General features: G+C 36.4%; 1 protein-coding gene across 1 annotated transcript in view; it reads right to left on the minus strand.

Moving 5' to 3' along the window:
• LOC306844795 (SH3-containing GRB2-like protein 3-interacting protein 1) overlaps positions 1-22,074 on the minus strand; it is a gene marked incomplete at its 5' end in the record, with an annotated part of 34,669 nt that extends 12,595 nt beyond the window's left edge. Inside the window, 17 exons of the mRNA XM_079377170.1 lie at positions 1,586-1,645; positions 3,652-3,805; positions 4,147-4,271; positions 4,514-5,278; positions 5,673-5,747; positions 7,261-7,347; positions 7,854-7,942; positions 9,076-9,175; positions 9,349-9,370; positions 10,088-10,099; positions 12,740-12,751; positions 19,145-19,320; positions 19,601-19,661; positions 19,808-19,870; positions 20,053-20,073; positions 21,025-21,049; positions 21,935-22,074. Coding sequence (XP_079233296.1) covers positions 1,586-1,645; positions 3,652-3,805; positions 4,147-4,271; positions 4,514-5,278; positions 5,673-5,747; positions 7,261-7,347; positions 7,854-7,942; positions 9,076-9,175; positions 9,349-9,370; positions 10,088-10,099; positions 12,740-12,751; positions 19,145-19,320; positions 19,601-19,661; positions 19,808-19,870; positions 20,053-20,073; positions 21,025-21,049; positions 21,935-22,074 — 1,987 coding nt within the window. The remainder of the gene's footprint in view (positions 1-1,585; positions 1,646-3,651; positions 3,806-4,146; positions 4,272-4,513; positions 5,279-5,672; positions 5,748-7,260; positions 7,348-7,853; positions 7,943-9,075; positions 9,176-9,348; positions 9,371-10,087; positions 10,100-12,739; positions 12,752-19,144; positions 19,321-19,600; positions 19,662-19,807; positions 19,871-20,052; positions 20,074-21,024; positions 21,050-21,934) is intronic.
• Between the last annotated feature and the right edge of the window lie 658 nt (positions 22,075-22,732).

Raw genomic sequence — 22,732 nt, forward strand, 5'->3', positions numbered from 1 at the left:
GCTTTGTGCTGCGAGACGAAGTGGTTCTACTTGTCAGACGCCATTACGGATTTTGATGTTCACTTGTATGGTGGCTCTGAATTTTCAGAACACTCTCAAAATGCTTGCTATGGATGCGAAAAACGCAGAAAATCGAACCCTATCCCAACTATTTTATGATGGACGAAAGTTTAAATTTAAGTTGTTATTCATGAATGAATTGTTCTTCACTGATGTGGTTGATCCTTTACGGAGAAGAAGATGATCAACACAGAGTGATTTCAGTCTGGTCCGCACACAACTTATAATATAACAAAAGTCTGGCGCTTTTATAATGTTTTTTTATAATGTAATTTCAATGTGTTTTTGTTCCATGGAAGAAATAACAGCAAAGGGGTTTAGAACAACATGAGGGTCAGTAAATTATGACAGAATTAAATTTTTGGGTGAACAATAAAAAAAAAGCACTTATAAAGTGCTTTTAGTTACCTAAAGTTTGCGTTTTGTGAAAAGTATATAATGTATATTTCTTATATATTTCTGATATTTGAATCAGAAGAGATAGCTGCAGTAGGGATGATGGGCAACAGGGGGCGGTAATGAGTGACAAGAGGGAAGAGTAAATGAGGACTTCTTCTACTGTGCTGGAGAGGAGTTATACAATTTCAGACAAAACCAGGACCAGGACTATGAATGAAGTGAAGATCATTTAAGCAATGAGAAGATGAGAGTTGTACAGTAATGCATCTTTAACTAAAAAAAAAAAAAATGTTCGAAAAAACTAGAACCTGGAATAGTGCATTAGAAGATCAACTGAATTTGGACTTGGAAAAATTACATTTTGCATATTGCAACCCAGAGAGATGTAAAACAATGAATGTTAAAAATGTACTTTTAAGCAAATAAAGTAATTGTCTAGATTCTAGATTCTAAATTCTTAACAAACTTATTTGTTTAAATGAAATTAGTAGAGAGAGAAATAATTCTCTGTTGATAACCTGCAGAACAAAATGCTTGCTTTGAACACCATTTCATACAGAATACTGTAATATTTGACATAAATTGCCCTGTATCAAGAGCGATATATCATTTTCGCATACATACATTCTCTGGGTAGATGAAGATATAATTTTATAACATATATATAAAATACCCACAGTAACATGTTTATAATACCTATATGATGATTTTTAAACATTTGTAACTACCATGTCAATAATGCTTCTAATTCTAACTAATGCAATTAGTTACCGTTTATACGGTGAGAGTAGCATATTTTAAAAGTTTATTGGCTGTGCTGGCTGCTTTAATGCCAGGCGTCCATTATAAGTGCATTGCTGTAATCAACAATGAGCCACAGTTTCTGCCCATGGACATTAAGCCATAAATGACCTGGAAAATTCCTTTAAAGACTCTTTATATGAAAATCAAATAATTTTTCATCTTATTTACTAGTTTAGTCACTGGTGCAAATGAAAAAGATAACTATGAATGAGCTATGCTCTGACAACTGACACTATGGGAAATGTAACCATTTGTTACATTGTTGAATCACTGGTCTCCATCCCCATTCATTAAATCAGAAAGGGTTTATACAGTAGCGTACCTGCTGGCATGTCTGCCCATCTCTCAAAGCTGGGAAGTTTGTCTACAAATGCGTCATCTTCTGACATCAGACAATTACGTCAGCCCAAAAGACAGGACAAGAAAGACGATAGAACACAAACAAATAATAAACGTAATTCAAATTAAATGACAAATAATTGCAAAGAAAACCAAAAAGGTCACAGTTATTAAACTCAGATGTCAAAAATGGATGCACGGCACAAAGATAAATGAAGAAGAAAAAATGGAATGTGAGAAAAAAAATGACCAAAGCGGAAAAAAAATCCAAAAGGATGGAAAAGCACAAGCAACAGATAAACCTACATCCATCAAAAGCTTTAGAATCTTGATTCACAAAACAGTAGTTTGCAAACCTCAGGAAATTCTGATATTGAAAATACAAAACAAAAAACTACCTTTCCGGCATCAATGAAGGCATCCAATAACAGCATTCAAATTGGTACAGCAGATACCATAAGTCACATTTCAAAAAGTCCAACAAAGACACAAATAGCTTATTATGTTTGTATGTTATCTGTTAATAGCAATTTTTCTTTAAATTGTTAAATATATCTTTTATATCTTTTTTAGGTCTTCGTTTATTTTCTACAATGCAAAGATCAATTACTTGGATTCAGATTTGTAGGGATTAAAGGGGTCATATGATGCTTTTTTAAAGATCATTATTTTGTGTATTTGGTGTAACAGAATATGTTCACATGCTTTAATGTTCAAAAAACACATTATTTTTCAAATACTGTACACTATTGTAGGTCCTCTATGCCCTGCCTCTCTCAAACGCTTCGTTTTCTACAAAGTCCCTTCTTCCGACAAGCACAGTCTGCTCTGATTGGCCATCTGGCACAGTGCATTGTGATTGGCGGAACACCACAAGCCACATCGGAAATGTAACGCCCCTTTCCATAACAGCGAGCTTCAGCTTTCAAAATTAAAGTAAAAACAGTTAATAATGTCCTTAGTTTTACCATCAGTTCAAGCCCGAGAGGGGAACAGAGTCGCGTGACAGACACAGTGATGAAGCTCATATGTGTTTCCACACAAGCCGTGGTTAAGACTATTTCTGGCGGGCTGTACATGTCTCTCTCTCTCTCTCACACACACACACACACAACGTGCAAAACTCCGCATTTGAACAGTTAATAGCAAATACTTAAACTAATAACAAAACATACAGTCGCTGATTCAGAAGCGCCAGATTGTCATAGCAAAGTCAGAATGACCTCCTCTCCTAGGTTCATGAAACGGTTGTCCATAAAATGTGTTGTGATAACATCTGGGTTGTGCTGTTCTGTTGTAAGTAATCGTAATGATTCCTAAATGCATCTACTTTCAGAAGGCCAAATAAAGTGCTTTTGCTTTCGCCTAGAAACACACAGCGTCTCCCTGACACAGCTGTATCTACACTACTGCGGTTACTGAAACCACGCCTTATGCAAATATTTCCACAAATCTTGACATAGACATGTGGGGGCATGTTTGAATAAGCCATTTTAGGGGGGCGTGGCAGAATCTTAACTTTGATAAAGAATATCTCTTTGGTTTTGAGACTTAGTCTTTGCGACTTCAGGGATCTTATCTATGCACAATCAGATTTGAAAACTTGAAATCATATGACCCCTTTAAAGATGAAAACTTTTTATCTATACAATATCTAAGTAATCTTAGCAATTATTTCCACTTAAACAAGCAAAAGATCAACTGATGCACAAGCTATTATACAGTGTATGAGCAAAACTGTATTTTAGCAAAACAATTCATCTTTCAAAATCTTTCATAATTTCCAGTGATCTAAATACATCAATGCAGAATGATGGAGATTTCACTTCAGTATTTTAAACAAAACAGCATCATCACCATACTGTTTTGGTTCAAACTAAATCCAAAGCTGTGAAAATACTACGACAATGAATTCATAACAGTGCTGAAAACTGAGAAAAGAGGCCCTTGTTTTGCCAAATTCTAGTTTGAAAGGCAATTCCCAGAGCAGACACATAAAGACAAAGCAGCATGGCAAAGCAGAGAGAATGTTGGGAAATGGAGTCACACCTGACACAGACACGGAGAGCTCTTTACCAACGGTGGGAGTGGTGGCGGCACTCAGAGAGTTGGTGGAGGAGATTGAAGAGGTGCTTTCTGCACGGGCCAACGGAGCCAGAGGAGGGGGGCTTGACGAGTGTACAGGGGGGCTGAACGGCCGATTCTGACAGGAAAAGCAGGGGAAAGGAAGAACAAACAGAAGGGATGTTAAGTAACAAAAGAGTAGGGGTTTGTCATTCTGGTCAGGTGATCAGGAGGCATCTTGTGGTAGTGTTTCTTGGATTTTGTTTCAAGGTTTTTATTTATAGAATATTAGATACGTAGTAAATATCAACCTAGGCTTGGTCTGGTATTTTGAGGGGTGGGTTCTGACATCTTTTAAAAGTTTTAAAAATTACATAGGCCATGGAAAGGTCAGAGACATTGAGAATTTGTTGGGAACTAACAGGGAGAAGTAATAGTTACTATTTGAAAGCACGGTAAATATTTTATGTGATCACGTACCACGTCCCCTACGCTTGGTTTTCCAGGTGGCAGTTTGGGTCGTGAGGGTGGCCGAGGTGGGGGAGGGGGAGGGGGAGAGCTGCTGGTAGCCAATGGCGTAGAGGGACGTGCAGGGGAGGAGGAGCCTGTGGAGCAAGAGTATTCCATTAAAGCAAAGCCATTCAAAGAGTAACATGCATCAAGCCCAATCAAGAGCTCTTCTCAATTCAGAAAAAATGATTGTACATTCAAGAACGTATGATACTTGACTGGAATAGCCTTAGAAAATACCTATACAAACCAATCCAATTTTAGGTGAACTAAAGCTTTAATGTTCTGTGACCGCTGGCCCGGTTGACAGTTGTTGTTTTTTTTAGATAGGACTCACCGCTTTCATTTCCACTCGTACCAGCTGGAGGGATGGGCCCTGGGGATGACACTACCGCCCTGTATGTGGGAGGTGGAGGGGGAGGAGGTGTCGAACGTGGTCCTTGACCAATCTCTTTGGGTGAAGCGCTGCTCTCACTTGGGACCTCTTTAGGTGTGGTCTCCTCAGGGCTCTTCTTGTCCTCTTGGTTCAGAACCAAAGGTGGCGGGATTGTGCGTTCACTTGTCTCTACAATGGTTGGCGGGCTGTTGGTTGAGTCTGATTGGGTCTCTATCAGAGGAGCACATTGCGAAAAGTCTGTTTTGAAGTGAGAAAGATCATCTGGTTTTGGTGGTGGTGGTGGGGCCTCTTCAACCGGAGGAGGCGGGACAGTTGGAGGAGAAGGAGTGGTGTCTTTGGGAACAGGTGGGACAGGAGGGAGGCTATCCTTTGGCGACTCAATGGAAGGAGGAGAAGGTGCTGTCTCTGCAGGAGGAGGTGGAGATTTTGGTAAAGGAGGATTCGGTTCCTCTGATGGAAGGGGTGATTTAGGTAATGGGGGTGCTGGTTCTGCTGGGGGAGGTGGAGATAGGGGGAGTGGAGGTGCTGGCTCTCCCTCTGAAGGAGAAGTAGGTCTTTGAGGTGACTCATCATTGAAGCAGACCCACTTATCTCCAACATCTTGATCAGGGTTTGGAGAGTCTTCTGGACCAAAGATGTTGTCTAGATCAGCTATAGAGGGCCTCTGCGAGGTCTGCCTTGAATTGTCCTCTTCTTTCTGCCCGTCTGCATCAGGCACCACACAAATATCTTAGAAAAAACAGAATAATGATAAACAGGCCAAAAGCAAAAGGGAAGACAAAGGCAAGTAACACAAGTCAGGCACAAACAAAACCAGACACATACTCCTTGGGGTCAGATATTGGTATAGACCAGGGGTGTCCAAACCTGCTCCTGGAGGGCCAACTTCCTGCAGAGATTAGCTCCAATGTGCCCCAACAGACCTGCCTTGAAGTTTCTAGTATTCCTCAAGACCACGATTAGCTGGTTGAGGTGTGGTTAACTGAGATTGAAACAGTCTGTTGAAACAGTCAGAAATAGTCTGCCGAACAGTGGTCCTCAAGGAGCTGAATTAGACACCCCTTGTATAGACTGAGGCCTGGGTGAAGGGGGCTCTTACCAGTAGGTTCTGTAGCAGGAGATTCTATTGGAGGGGGGGAGGTCGGCACATTCTTAGGCGGAAGTGGAGGCAGAGCTGCAATGACATTAGTGCGGCTGAGACAAGCTCTCACATACACCCCCCACCCCCCGTAGGCCACACCTCCATGCCCCACAGCACCATGCAAAGGCAAGGTCTCATTCAGGTAGTTAGGGACAACAGAGAGGGACTGTGGCGTGGGATGAATAGCTCAGACTCTATGATAACACTTCACTCTTTGTGACCTAGTAATTCATACCATTTGTATTATTTAGGATGTTACATATTTTTTTATGTTAATATATGTAGAAAGATCACTTATTTGTTTAGTATGCTTTTACTAGGGCTTGCACAAACTAGTCAATTAGTCTATAATTTCTACAGTTCTATTAGTTCTCTAGTCCAGGGGTTTTCAAACTGAGGCCTGTGGACCGTCAGGGGGCAACAAGGGTGCTTAGAGGTCCATCAAATTTGATTGAAAAAAAAAAAATCTTTCAAAATAAACATGTTTCTAAAATATTAAATATGCTTAAAACCATTTTATTTAATAACACATAGACCAAAGATTATATCATTAATATTTTTTTCTGCTTTCAAATAACTGGTCAGAAATAATTTATTTTATTCTACTTACATTTCTAGTCTTTAACCATGAGAAATCTTGTTTTATATCATTATTTATTTTATTTGGTTACATTATTTTAATGGTTTAAACTTACATCAACATAATAGTGACTAGAGAAATATACAGTATATAATACAAATATAATATTTATTAATTTGGCTTTAGTACAATGACAATTAGTCAATTATTATTTTTTGGAAATAACATTTCTTTATAATATCACACCTAATCTGTTTCTCACACCATATAATGGGTAAATAAAGCAGTTTTTAGTCTAGTCTTTCATGTGGTAACAACAGGAAGATAATTCCTCTGCCCACAAACTGCATCCCAGTTCAGCTGCATGTTATTAGCCTTGAGTAGTAACTTATAACAGGCAAATATTTGGAGTGCTTTGCAATTTTAAACTTTCTTACCCGCATCGTTAGCTGTGCTTTCCAGCTGGCTGTCAGACCAGTCTCTGACTCATTTACATAAGATAAACACTGACTCACTTCGCAGTTGACTACTTTACTAGACAACTAGTCATATAGTAAAAAAATTAGTAGTCATGCAAGCCCTAGTATTGACACATTTATGTAAAAATTCATTTAGAAAAATTACTATTAGCAAGCCAAACATTTGCTTCATTTAGCCTTATGCTTAAAATCAACTCACACAGTGTGGTTTTGCTTTTTTGGCTGACAAAAAATAGGCCACGTTGAGTAAACCGTCACCAAATGACACGAGTACAAGATGAGCTGGATGACTCTTAGGATTTTGACTGTTTTCCTGGCTTATGACTTAGAAATTAGTAGGTTAATGGAGATTGCCAAAAGGGAAAGTTATTTAAACAAAAGTTCGGAGGCAATCATGATTTTCCACTCAGACAACCGTTCACTGTTTTGGAACGCATGGGTTTATGATACCAGGATGATGGCAATCATGCCACAAGCAATGACTTACTTCCTGTAGGAAAAGGTCTTGCCAGAGAGGAGTCTAGGTGTTGCTCAGGCAGGGGTGCACCCCAAACCTCAGGTTCCTCTATCACCACTAATTCATGGAAAAGGACATGATACACAGTTGATGGTGGAGCAGAATTAATAACTATGTGACTCACAGAGAGGAAGGAATCATCATGCAACACTTATCCATCCCTATTTCTGTAAAAAATGGCCTATGAATCTAATTGATTTCATTTCAGCTGCTGCAAATGGAAATGAGTGGGAGTCAACACAACTTGTAAGCACTAATGAATGTTCTGTAGCTTACATTACAGAAAGCTAAAAAATGGTACTGGTAATAGAAGCATACAAACAAACAGTATTCTTAAATACTTAGAAAAATAAGGGTCATCTTTAAACACTCTGTGAGTCCCTTGAAGACACATACTGTATATGACATAGAAAAATGAATTTTTGTTCAAGTGATGAAGTGAACATAAAGAATCTGGGCTGTGATCAGGTTCTGTTGGATTGTGAATGTTTAATTTCAGTGCTCCTGTAAAAGAAATATCAACATCCATAAGCAGCACTAAGGGATACGGTCATAAACAGTACCTTCACTGGTCTTCTGCTCATCAAAGGCTGTCTCCAGCGGAGGGCCGAATAAGGCTGTTGCATCCTCTGGCACTGGAGATTTCTTATTACTGAAATGGAGGAGAATTAATTCAGATTTGCATGACTCATCCAAACAGATGCACACCAGTCACATCCAGGCTGCTACTCTCAAATTGTCTAATATAATCCATTTAAACTCATTTAACATCAACAGATGTTTTAAAAGACTTACATACAACGCTAAATCGCAACAACCAGGGTTATATACCATATAACTACACTTGGTAACACTTTAGAATAGGGATCAATTCTCTCTATTAACTAGTTGCTTATTAGCAAGCCTATTATTAACATATTGGCTGTTTATTAGTGCTTATAAAGCACATATTTTGCATGACCATATTCTACACCCCTAATCCTACCCAATACCTAAACTTAACTACCTTACTAACTATTAATTAGAAGTTTGAGGCAAAAGTCATAGTTAATGGTTTGTTAATAGTGGGAATTGGACCTTAAAATAAAGTGACTCCACACTTTTTAAAATGTAAATGTAAAATGTTTTGTATTCTCGCTTTTAATCAAGGTTTTACTTAGTTGAATTGCTTAAATGATGCATAAACACTTTTTCATTTGTATTTGTTAAAAACAAATACTTTTTTGTTTAGTTTCCATTTCAGACATTTTAGATCCAACACAAATTGCTCCATCTACAAGTGATAACAAACACACACTGCACTTTATCAGAACTGCACCATACTCAAAATAGTACCATTCAGGTTAACAGTTTCTTTGTCAGATTCACAATGACACAGCATACTGCAGTACTTGTGACTGATGAAATGATCTTAGAAACAAATATCTCATAAATATTTACAACTACATTTAGCATTAAAATGCAACATTTAACCAAAAAATGAAATTTACCTTATTCTAAATGTCAACCTGAGTTTTAGACATTCACTTCCTGTCATATCGGGCAGGCTTTTTGTTTGTTTGTTTTTTTACGGAATCCAGTCTGAAGTCAGGCTTGAAAGGTTAATTCAATCCGATCATCCAGCTTTGATTGAAAAAAAAATTCTCTATAATTTTTAATCTTTTAAATTTTGTGTGTACATTTGTGGTCTTCTGCAAACATTTTTTTTTTTTTAGTTTACAAAACAATAATAAACGTAGAAACAACAGACAAAATGACTGTTTCATAAAGTTTGTGTATAGATACCTAGCAGGCTCAGGAGGGGGCGCAGGTGCAGGTGTCGGGGAAGGGGCAGGAGCTGGTGCAGGCGTTGGAACAGCACGTCTCGGTCGTGCAATTTCTTCACCTAAGGTTAACAGCATGATCAAATGAACACAAATAAACTGCACCTACTCATACACAGGCAAGCACACCTCTATATTCACATTTTAATTCCAGACAACTATTTAGTGTCAGATTTGAATCGACATAGACATTAAACTCATTAACCCAGGAACAAATTGCATTATGTGTACTTACCGGGATTTCTTTTTGCCAGCCCCTGAAACAAACAGAAGGCCAAAACATTCATAAGACTAAAAGCTCATAACACTTTATCTCTCATCAGCTGAGAAGAGTGCATTTTGGGTAAATTTAATCAAGGGAATGGTGAGTCAAATTCAGACAGAGACATTGCCTCGATGCCCTGTAAATTGCTGTTTCATAATGCATTCTACAGCTGACAGAAGAGCTGATTCCTATGATTGACTCAGGTGGTGAACAATCTTATCTGACTCACTGATGCATTAGTAACAAATAACACTGGCATCAATGTTATTACATCAGGTTCTTCATGGTGGCTGTGAATTTCAAATAGAAGAACACAGCATTCGTTTTTCAATCATCAAAATGGCATTCGTTGTACTAAAATATGTCTTTAGCACATGAGTAAGCAATATATTTATTCACATGGGCCATTTAATTAGCTAGAAACGACCAGCTGTTTGAAAGAGAAAGTCAATAAAAGTGCTAATGTTAACGAATAGTGATGTCTATAAAGAGTAGTCATTATTAATAAAAAACTGATACTGATTCTGACCTTTGCATTTCTATATGGAAATATAATTTACATGGAAGCATCATGTCTCTCTAGACATCTACTCTTTTAACAAAGGTATCTTCAAAATTCAAAAGTTCTGCTTCTGTATACTGTTTAAATCTAATCACTAAGTGGTTCAAGCACCTGGAGAACAGAAGAATAATGTTAAAAGACACTTACTGGACTACGCCTCTGTGACCAGCAAAAAGGAAGAGAGAAGAGACACCTGGTCAGAAAGTGATAAATCAGTAATACAGATTTCGATCAAAAGCAACCTCTGTTCCTAAATGTTTACCTTTATGATGTGCTTTAATAATGATTTTTATTTAAAGATTCTTTCATTTTGAGACCCAAGGAAGGCAGTGACAAAGTTAACAAAATTAAGATTAAATAAAAAATTCAGTCTGTTCATCACATAAACCTATATCATACAGCTGGAGAAAATACGGAACACAAGTCATATTGAGCACTTTTATAATAATTTTTATTGTCTTTTGTGTCCTTTTTTGAATCTTAAAAGTTCCAATTCAAAATTCAGCTTTTTGCTTTTGAATGACATGAAGGATATTTTTCACGTAACTGTGAGGATAACATTCATATCCCAATAAAGATCTAATCTTATGTTAGCGCTATTATAAATAACTTAGAAATACTCTACTTCAAAAGGCACTTTTCCAGTTTTCAGCATTTCTTGAAAATGATATTTATGCATATATTGCCAACGTTGCACCTGTGCAGTGCTGCTTGTCTCAGCACTGTTTACTCTTAAGAGAATCTAAAAGCATAGAAAGTGTGTACTGCTCACGAGTCACTTCAAAGAGATTGCAAAAATACTGTATGTCAAACTAAAAAATTATGGTCATGATACTCCTGGACAAAATTTACAGTTAAAATGCAAGCGAAATGACAAGAAAGTACATTTTCTATTGACATTCACTCTAGCTGTGGACATCCGTTCCTTCTCACTCCAATTTAACCTCATTTTTCTTTTTTCCTATTACTCTCTTCTTGAAAGCTGGATTAAGTCCAGGAATGAGGGCTCTGAGTTCAGTCTGGCCCGTGAGTTCTGAGTGATTAGGCTGATGTACCAGTGGCAAAGTCTAATCCTATAGACTGTAAGCAATGGTCACCACTAATCGAAACCTGGAAAGACTGGCATGCAACCAAGCACTTTAATGTAAGAGTTAGGCTGATGACTAAGGCTGCCCACTCTTTCAAATGATAAACAGTTAAAATTTTTTGAAGTGTAACATGCACAAACACCAGATGCAAAAGAACAAGATCAAAATTCATTGTTCATCTAAAAAAAAAAAAGTAATGCTCAAGCACTGGGTCCAAGCACATAAGCCCATTTTAATATACTGTACAATGCTGGGTAAGAATTTAATTGTAATCTGGATTTCATAATCAGATTCCAGAAATAAAGTACTTGTAATTAGATTATATTACATTTTAAAATGCTCATAATCAGATTACAGTTACTTTATTATTACATGATTACATGTTATTCACACAATAGCAGTGAATTTCTCATTATTTATTTATTATAGCTAATTCTTATTTAAAATCCTTTTTAAAATACATTCAGAAAGTCATCTAGTAACTTTTTAAAATTTATTTTAATATATTTAATTATACATTTTTAAAAATTTAATTAATAACTTACGTACTCCCTACAGTTCCTTTACAAATCCTGGTTTGGAAAACCATACTATTTCTTTCTCTTATAATTTCTTTTATAATTTATATATCAGAGGTGTGACCTCGGCATCCTGGCCAAATTTCCCCGTTGGTCTCTGACCATCATGGCCTCTTAATCATCCCCTTACACTGATTGGCTTCATCACTCTGTCTCCTCTCCACCAGTAAGCTGGTGTGTGGTAGGCGTTCTGGCGCACTATGGCTGCCGTCGCATCATCCAGGTGGATGCTGCACACTGGTGGTGGACGAGGAGACACCACCCCTCACAATGTAGAGCGCTTTGAGTGCTTAGAAAAGCAGAAAAGCGCTATATAAATGTAATGAATTATTATTATTATTATCAATATGGTACAAGCTACCAGGCAAAACCAAGACGCAACTAGACTAGGACTAGGAACTAGAAACTAAAGACAGGGAACTGGCTCTGTAAAGTAGCTATCACTAGGAGAGCGATGATTGCTAATTTTGCTACAATACTCGGCGATCTGAGAAGGATCTGAGTGTGTGTTATATAGTGTGTGATTGGCTACAGGTGAGAGTGTAATCAGTGAAATGGAACATGGGAAATGTAGTCCGGGGTGACATGTTATTCATATATAATATGAATATATTACACAATTCAGCACATATATTCATCAGCACAAGACCACAGTTCGAGTCATGGTTCAGCAGAGGTATGTGCAGTTGATAATTTAACATGTGCAATGGGAGAGTCAATAACCTCCTGTGGGTGTATGAGGCATGTGACCTGGGTGTGCCTACCTGGATGATGCTTCATCAGCACAAGACCACAGTTCAAGTCACGGTTCAGCAGAGGTATGTGCAGTTGATAATTTCATTTCAGTTAACTGGCTTAGTTAAGGATTATTGTTTTATTTTTTAACATTGAATTAGGTTTCATGCATGTGAATTTGTTTACGCATGTGAGCATCATCTTTTGCGTGAAATATTATTGAGACTAAAATTGCTCCATACTAGAGTCTATTATCTGTTTCAGCACCCACCAGTCCATCCCTAAAAACCCAAACTGAATGGTTTATTAGTCACAGAGCATGCAACCTTCACCATGCCAAATGAGAAACGTGAGAAGATGTCACTCCAAAAGAGTAAGACACAGTATAAACAGCTTACCGGACTATTCCTCTATATCAGCCAGTAGACAGAAACAGACAGACAGGTAGAGAGACAGAAGAGAGAGGATGGTCTACATTAGTATAGTGCTGGTAAGCATGCACAAACACATTACAGAGGAATTTGAGAGGAATGACATGGCAGAAATGTCTACAAACACAGATCCCAGTATGATGCAACACTGTGCAAACCCATTTTGTCAATGTTTTGGTGTCAGCCAGAGATATTGCCTCCAGCACACAATATATCTCAGCTAATAAGGAGATCAGTGAAATGTGGCAACAGATCAAGATCTCAGGGAGTGACCCGATTGAACTTTACTTGTAATTTAAATGAACACTGCTACAACAATCAAAAACCACATGCTCATTTAACACATTCAAGGAATATTTCACCCAAAAAAATGAATTTTCATATGCGGTTCCCGTATGATTTTCAAGTTTCCATTAGCATACAGAATGATACAAACAATAAAAAGTTTTGGGTCTCTAAGAATTATTTAATGTTTTTGAAAGACGTGTCTTATGCTCACTAAGACATTTATTTAATCAAATATACAATAATATTATAACAATATAAAAATACAGCAATATTGTGAAATATTATTATAATTTAAAATAACAAATTTTCTATTTTAATATATTCTGGTTATTCTGGTTATTGCAAAGCAGAATTTTCAGCAGCTATTACTCCAGTCTTCAATGTCACATGATCCTTAAAAAAATAATTCTAATAATGCTGATTTTGAGCTCAAAAAACATTTCTTGTTGTTATCAATGCTGAAAATAGTTTTGCTGCTTAATATTTTTGTGGAAATCGTAAAACATTTTTCTGAATTCTTTGATGAAGAGAACATTTAAACGAACAGCACTTATTTGAAATAGAAATCTTTTGTAACAATATAAATGCCTTCACTGTCTCTTCTGATCAATTTAATGAATTCTTGTTGATTAAGTAAATACATAAAATACTGACCCCAAGCTTTTGAATGGAAGTACAGAGTGGTGCATAATAATGCACCATATTTGAACTGAATGACACTTATAAGCTACACTCTAAAAAAAAAAGTAAAGGTTTTTCAGCGGTTCTTCAGCGGTTCTTTGGGGAGGTTGAGGTGCTATATAGCACAGCTACCGTATAAAGAACCTGTTAAGCCCCTGTATGGTTCTTCAGTGGTTCTTTGGGGTGGTTAAGGTGCAATATAGCACCACTGCCGTACATAAAGAAGCCATTAAGCCTGCCATTAAGTTTTTTAACTGTGTTTGCAGATGGATTGGATTAATCATTTGTTTTATTTAATGAACAATTTAATGAACACACACAAAATAAAATGTCTCTGTAACTCATTTACATATACCATATAAAAGTAAAATCAGTAAAGAGTTAAAGCTAAAGAATTATCCACACGTTTTGTTTTTTCCTCAAATTTCAGACCCATCACCTATGTAAGTTTAATTTGACTTCCAGTGGCGATAATGCTCTTAAGGAGTTACTCGCCATTAAACAAGAAGAAGAAGTTACATCTGGGGCATTTACTTTGCGCGCCAAACGGGCTGAAACTTTTCTCACAGTCGCCATTTTCTTTGGCCCGCGAATCGCGATGCGGAGTAAACGAGGAAAATACAGAGATGAAATGTTTTATGTTATTCACACAGTATTAATTTTATAACATCACATTGTTTTAGAATGATATTTATGTGCTGTATGTGCAGCTCACAGTGCGGAGCTGACGAGGAGGTTGCATTTTAACAGGAAAACACAAAGTAAGTGTTTTATCTCATTTACAATATGTATTTTATAACATATTGATTTACAGTGGTATTTATATGCTGTGCGCGTTTGAACGGTCCGAAATTTTTCTCAGACGACATTTCCTCTGACTCGCGGTGAGAGAAGACTGAAAGTAAGGTTTAGTCTCATTTATGTATTTTATGACGTTATATTATTTTATAACGATATTTTTGTGTTGTGTGCTCCTAAACTTTTCTCATAGACAATTTTCTTTGACTCGTGATACTGAGAAGACAAAGATTTTTCTTTTTGGAAAACACCAAATGTAAGTGATTTACCTCATTCACAATATGTATTTATAGCATCATATTGTTTTACAACGACATTTATGTGATATTTACTCTTAAACTTTTCTCAGAGAGACATTTGCTTTGATTCACGATGCGGAGCAGGCAAAGAGGTTACAATTATCAACAAGACACCTAAAGTAAGTGTTATACCTCATTTACAGTGCTTTTTGTAACATAATATTGATGAATCAAACCATTGTAAACTCCCCAAATTTAAAATGGTAATATAAGTCATTGGTTTTTGCATGTCTCGTGAACAAATATGTGTTCACGAGACATGCAGTGTTTTTCTGCTGTTTGTCAGCACTGTTTTATCTGGATTTAAACTAGTTTATATCAGTTGACATATCGACTGCTACTAGTTTATACCAGTCATTTGTGTTCTTCGCTGAATTCCAGCGCTTCTCACTGGATCTCACAGCGCTGTTTAGTGGCTGAGTGATCGGTGAGTAATCACATCTGCTCTAGTCCACTCGCTCTGCGCTGCGCCGCTGTTTGAACCGAGCGGATATGGCCCTGTAGTGCGGTTCAAATGAGTAGCGCTGTTTTGTTCCACTTTTACCGCATAAACATTCAATTTAATATTTATCGAACTTAGTTTAGCACTATATAATTATAGTTATCGTTTTATCGCCCAGCCCTACCTCAAAGTATATCTGCTCCTGAACTCTGGCGCCCCCCAGGTTGGGAGCCAATACTATATAGCACTTTTGGTGCTATATAGCACCTTTTTATTTATTTATTTTTTTAGAGTGTACTGCAAAGGGAGAAATGTTTTAATTAGCAGCTTTTTTTTGCTTTCCCCTCATACAAAATGAATGCATGGCTTGAGAAAACATAGAATGTAGCATACAAGCCTTATGGCTTTATGGTGTTGTTAAATACTTTTTTGAGCTCACTCTATTATATAAAAAAAGTTGGACAATCTAAAATATTTATTACAATGGATTCAAATAGAGGGTTTGGAACAAGATTAGACGGAGCAAATGACAAAATTGTTAGTTTGTGTAAACTCTTTCTTTGAAAAATCCCTCCAGCTTGCTACATATCTAGATTCTGTCACACAGCTTGGAATTAAGACTGTGGAATGATTAAACAAGTTCTGAGCACACAGTGTTTCCCATGTGTAGCTTTATTAACCCTTATTGGATGACTGCCCATATACAAGAGGCTTAATAAAGAAGCAAACCTTATCAATAAAACATGAATACCAGCTGGAACCCAGCACCTGGCCAAGAGGTGTGCTATATAAAGAACCCCCATGGCCTTTGTGCTCTGTTTTCGCTCGACTATAACTCCACCGTTACAGTTATCTCTCCCAGTGTTCTAGATGGCTGGCTGGATGCAATATCTCTTCTCTGACTACACAAGTGAAGTACAGTAGAGAATACAACAAGCTGAATGAATTATCACTCTACTCTTAAACAACGAGAGCACGATCTCTATTGTAGAGCTTCTGTTGTTCAACCTTTGCTCACACTTTCTTCTGATGAGTATTCATGGCTAATCCATCACCATCGTTACACACACACACACACACACACGCACAGGTTACCATGGCACAGGATGGGCATGTGACTGATGTTTAATTCATGAGTAAGGAATGTCAGGCGTTCAAATATACTGGACAAAGTGGATTTCAGTCATAATAAGATAATAAGACTGCTTAAAGCATGTCGTTTTTCCAAAATACAAAGTACAAAACATTAGGATGAACTCCCTAAAAAAAATTACCATTAGTTACACATATTTGATGCAATTTTTTGAATATAAAGCAAATAAAATGTTTATGCAAAATATGCATTAAAAAGATATTTTTTTTATATATATTTACATTTTCTGAACATGCAGAACTTTCCATTTATTTGAAAGGAATTAATACTTTTATTCAGCAAGGATGTATTAAATTGATCAAATTATATTTTTACAGAATATTTATAATTTAAATAAATGCTATTTTCTGATTTTGTATTCAAGGAATCCTGAAAAAAATATATTGTTTCTATAAAAATATAAAAAAGCACAACTGAAAACATTTAACCCAAACTTTAAACAGTAGTGTACTAGATGCTTATCATAAATATAATTTTACTAGATGGAAAAATAACAACTTTATCTTTGTGGTGCTTTCAAAGCTCTATTTGCTTGAACATCCTGTTCAGTCCCATTAGTGACTTCCTTCTGCTCAAAGATATAGTTCCTGACATAAAACAACAGAAAATAAAAAGAATAACGATCCACTATGGGAATATCAGATCATAACTGTTACTTTATCATGGATCTAAGAAGCCAGGACTAGAGCTATTTTATACTACACATTCCACAAATGCAATCAGTAAGCAATCAGTTCATAAAGCTGGCTACAGCTAAATAAACTGCACTGTTTTAGGGGTAAATGTGCTCAAAGTTCAAAGTGGTTTAGCATTCATTGAGCATACTGTGAGAGCAATTCATAAAAGTGCAGATTCAAATTTAACTTTGGGAATAAGAGCTAATGAAAACCCCAGAAAAGCTAATTACTTTGCCACAAAGACCAATCTGAGTGACAATTAAGTTTAGGAACAAAGCAGAACAAGAAACACCCCAGGTGGTCCTGAGGTGTAGATCAGAGTAAGATTGATTGAAAGCACATTGACGGAATTACATGTATCTGCGTGTGTGAATAATTTAGCGTGCAGGTTCATCATGTGACAGGCTCTGGCCTGGATGCTTGTGCTCAGTCTGCAGGCCTGCCGCACCATGCAGTGGAGACATTGTTCCCAGTTTCCAAGCTGAATTATTGAGAGAGAACAGAGTGACACTTCAGTGCGAGACTCCACCTGAAACTCCAACTCACTCTGACTCCAGATAACAACAGTGAGTCAGAGAAGACCTCTGTCAGATGAACTTCAGATGACTTCACAGGCAAAACGTTTTTAAAAGTCAGTACTTCAGTACAGATAATCTTTCTGGAATCTTTTTTAACCGCACACACCATATGAACCAGATGTTCTCAGGATATTCTCTGTTGTGAGTTAACGAATATTAAAATTATATAGTAAAATCTGATGGATGCTTAGGAAAATGTTATCAGCAAAGGCTCTGTCATCTGTATTTATTGCCAGTGAAATACAGTGAGACTGTGAAATATTATTGCAATTTAAATTAAGTTTTCTATTTTAATATATTTTGAAATAATAAAAGTAGTTTATTCTTGTGATGGCACACCTGAATTTTCAGGAGACGTTCCTCATCTTCAGCATCACATGATCCTTCAGAAATCTTTCTCATGCAGAAACATTTCATATCTTATCGATGTTGAAAGCAGTTGTGCTGCATAATAGAAATTTCAAAACAACAGCATTTATTTTGAAATAGAGATCTTTTGTAATATTTGTAAATGACTTTACTGCCACTTTTGGCCAAATGTAATGCTTCCTTGTTGAATAAAAGAAAAATGTCATTTAATTTTAATACTGTTTTGTTAAAGGAGTCTGTTTTGAGCCAGTGGAGAATGAATAGATGTGCTATCCCACACAGACATATTCATCTCCTAAATGCTGTATATACAGTATAAGGCACACAAACATAGACTTTCTTGTTCAAGGTACATCCTAAAAATTCATTTAAAGCTCATAAAAAGAGCCTTAATTAACAGGATGCAGTGAAATGGCAGGCAGGCGTTTTTGGACTATTAAAATGGCAGGCAGCTCCATCTGAATTGTTCACGCTGCTCTCTCTAGAAACAGCCTCCACCGTGTGATAGCCTCATATTAACCACACACTACAAGCAACACTCCACAAAAAACAAGCCATTTGTACTGTAAGCCAAGTCTGGCTAGTGGCTTTTGTCATCATGTGACTATAAAATTGAGTTGACAAGGTTAATAAAGAACCTAAAGCACTTCCTCCATTTCATGAGCTTCCTTATACAGTTCAAATAAAATCTGCAACAGTACAACAGGCTGTTTCCTCTCCTTACTGACAGAAACACAAAGCACCAGTAAATTGCCTCTCAAACATGCACTGAGAGTTACAGTCAATATCAAAAAAGGCAGGTGTGAGCTTGACCCAATATGCTTATTCACAACAAAATGACAGCAAAAGAATTGAAGTATACATTCACTGTATGGAATACTATATATCTACATTTAATGTACAAGCTTCACTCTACCATGGTACTTTCACAATATATTTTCATAAGGGATGTCAAAACAAGTACAAAATACAAAACCTTTAACACAAAACATAACAGAGACTATTGCCAAGTGATATTAAAGAATGAAAAGTGACAGGAAACAATATCATAAGCTTGGGATGCATGGGTAACATTGGCTGGACTCACCAGAGGCGAGGGAGACAGAGCTATGTTGCCTATGGAGGCTTTTAATTCATCTACCGAGGGAGCTGCAATGTTAGTGTCTGCTGGCAGCGGTCTGATTTTGATCTTAAACTTTTTGCGGTGGTCCTCCTCTTCTTCAGACTCACTAGAGGAGAAAAAGTGAGACTTTTCTTTGGGGGCTGGTGGAGAGCTGTTAAGGGACCAGTCGTAAATTGCCATGATTACAAAACAAGCTGAATATTATAGAACTTAATGTAAGAAGAAAAAAGTTATGTAAAGTTAGGAAAGCTGCAGTAGGTGAAAAAACATTAGCTAAAACAATAAGAACGCACTGAACAGACTGTATGTCTATACCTCACAGCTTTGTTTTTATTCACAAAAAAAATCTTATAATAAAAAAAAAAGAGAAATCAATTATTCAAAAATGTAATAACACTAATTTATGGCAAACTTAAAGGATATCTCCCTCTTCCTCATCTGGCCTGATGCTATATCCTTCTTCATCTACCTCAGGCGAGTTCTGCAAAAGAAAAGAACTGAAGTTAGTCTTTATTACAGATGCAGTGGTATTTTTTGATAGTCTAAATTAAATAGCCATTAATGTAGTAGGCTTAAACTGCCATGCTTTGCGGAGTATCATCAGGCTTTTAAAAAAGATGTACTTACAAATCTGTCCCAATCAATCTCCCCATTGAAGCCATTTGAAGCCCCGTTGGTTTTTTTCTGTGGCTGAGCAAATCAAAACACTCAAAATCAAAACTTTAGTAACACCAGATTCACTGATTTCTAGATTAGATGAGTTTGGCCTATTTAGAGGTGCCGCTGGGGGAATCTACAGGTGCTAAATGAGTATTCAGTTTTAGGGTTAAACTTCAAGCTATAGAACTATGCTGTTTCTATATTTTCAGTACCGATTCAGTCTCTTGGAGCTCCTGTGCCATGGACTTCCATTATACAGAAAATAAAGACATCATTTCAATTATTACACTTTTTCACCATATCAGATTATTTATATTTCAAACAAGGCTTCACATGAAATTTTTTTACACGAACACTTATTACAAAGCCCTGCATAAAGTAATTAAGAATAAAGATATATAAAAAAAAAAAAAAAAAAAAAAAAAAAAAAAAATTATATATATAAAGAGAGAGAGAGAGAGAGAGAGAGAGAGAGAGAGAGAGAGAGATAGCTCACCCAAAAATGAAAATTCTGTCTTACGGGTTTGGAACGACACGAGGGTGGGTAATTAATGAGAGAATTTTTGGGTGAACTATCCCTTTAATGCACTTGTCAAAATAACAAAAGCAGTAAAAATTTAAAAGTTTTGCAAGGCAAAAATAATTATTCATAGCGTATCATTTAACTAACTTACTATCTGCAAATAAGTGGAATCAACTGTCAGTCTTTTAAAATACTGAATGACATTAACAGTTTTTCATTAAAAATTTTATAAATCATTGTAGGTAAATATTTCACTAATTTATTTTTGATGATAATGAAATTTTACCATACAAAAAAATGCAAATGACTCATCTGGGCTTATTTTATAGATAAATTACCCATAAAAATGTCTATCTTCATCATTACATATATGTAATGTGATAAATTATAAATGTGTGGTATGCTAGGGTCTTTTGTGTGCGTGTGTGTGTGTGTGTTTGTGTGTGTGCTGCAGCTCTAATTAGCTCAGAATATTTCAATAAATAATTTCTCAGAAATCACAAAGAACAGATTGAATTGAATACACACAATGTTAAACATTTGATTAATTGCATATGTTAATCATCAACTTTGGCAGCCCTAATTAAAACAAACATCAATTCAAATTCCAAAATAGTAAATCTGGCTCTTGAAACGATGCTGTAAGTTAAGAGGCACTTACTCCACCATCTCTGTCTGGTGACCCCCTAAAAACAGGGAAAACAAAAGAAGGAGACAAAGAGAGAGACAGAGAGGTCTTTAATACCCACTTAACATGCAAGCCTCTCTTTTTTCTCAACTCAAGCACAGAAGCAATTAGCCAGGCTTCGCTCTGAGGCACAGAAACACCTGTGCGATGGGCCCCAAACAGACACACGCTCTAAAAACAGGCATATAGCACCCTGAAGCAGGAGATGGATTCATAGTGTGCAAGCAGCAAATGCTCCATTATGTTGATGGGTTTGTGCGAGAACTCCATCAGCCTGCCTCAGGGAGCACTACTATTATAATAAGTTCATTAATCCTGTATGGTCTGAGATATGAGATAATAGTCAAACAAATCAAATTTTTTGGAATGGAACATTTTATTGAACTTTTAGACAAAATTTTATTCAGAGGCCCATATTAAGCAAAATATGTAATTTAGTGCAGTTACTGATATGGCCATAAAGTAAGTTATAATTCTTACAAATTATAATGTCAATGCAATCTATAATAATACTACTGGCATAAATTGCATATAACTATCGGTTGTTACTCTATATCTCCCAATAGTAGGTCTAAGTAAGATTATATTTAAAAGCTCTGTATATTTATTGTGGAGAACATAAAAAGATGTATTGATAATCAAGTAAACCTAGATGTTCATCTTTAAATATTAATAACAATATAGAAGTTAGTCTTACTTTTACTTTAAAAATCAGTAAAGATTTAATAACAAAAAGACAATTACTATTACCGGAAGGGGATGAAACGCAACGTATAACTGTTTTTTTTTCAGCAAGGATTTGATCATTACAAATTTTCATATCAAATTCATATAGCAGGCTTTGTAGGTGTTGAATTCCGGTATATAAATTAATGAAACTTACGTAGAGTCAGTGTCCTTTTCTTTCTTCCGTATCCCGAAGGCCTTCCTGGTGCGTTTTTTCAGTCCTGTTGTGTGGGGAGATATTGTTAGTTGTCTGATATGACTCAAAAAGACACAGTTCAGCCTCACAGACAGACACATGGCATCTGATGAATGTACAAATGCGCTGTAACTGTAGGTGTGTGTATCTGTGTGTCTGTGTGTGAGAATGTAAGTAGGTGGATGTTTGTAAAGAGAGTATGTTGAAATGGCTCATGTCCAAAGTCCTTTGACATTTCAGATCAAAGAAAGAACTGAATCCATTATTGAATCACACTGCTGACTGCTGATACGGAATTGATTTCAGCATCACCAACAACAGACAGAAAGCTAGATAGATAGATAGATAGGCTACACTTCACTGCATAAATTATACAATGATTCTTATTAAAGCAACTGTATTAAAGTTCTGCAAGAACAGTGAGTGATTTTGCGTTTTGTTAGCATTAAAAGGATAGTTCACCTAAAAATACAAAATAACATTTTGTCATCATTTACTCTCTCTCAAGCTTAAAACCTGAATGAGTTTCTTTCTTCTGTTTAAACTTAAAAGTCATTTTAAAGAATGTGGGTAACCAAGCAGTTGCAACTTTGACCAAGCAGTCCCCCAGCAACTTTGGTTACCCACATTCTTCAAAATACCTTCTTTTGTGTTCAGCACAAGAAAATAAAATTAATACAGGATTGGGACAACATGAGAGTGAGTAAATAATGACAGAATTGTAATTTCTGGGTGAACAATCCCTTTAATGGCAAGCGG

The sequence above is a fragment of the Barbus barbus genome (assembly GCF_936440315.1).
Source record: "Barbus barbus genome assembly, chromosome: 25".
NCBI lineage: Eukaryota > Metazoa > Chordata > Actinopteri > Cypriniformes > Cyprinidae > Barbus > Barbus barbus.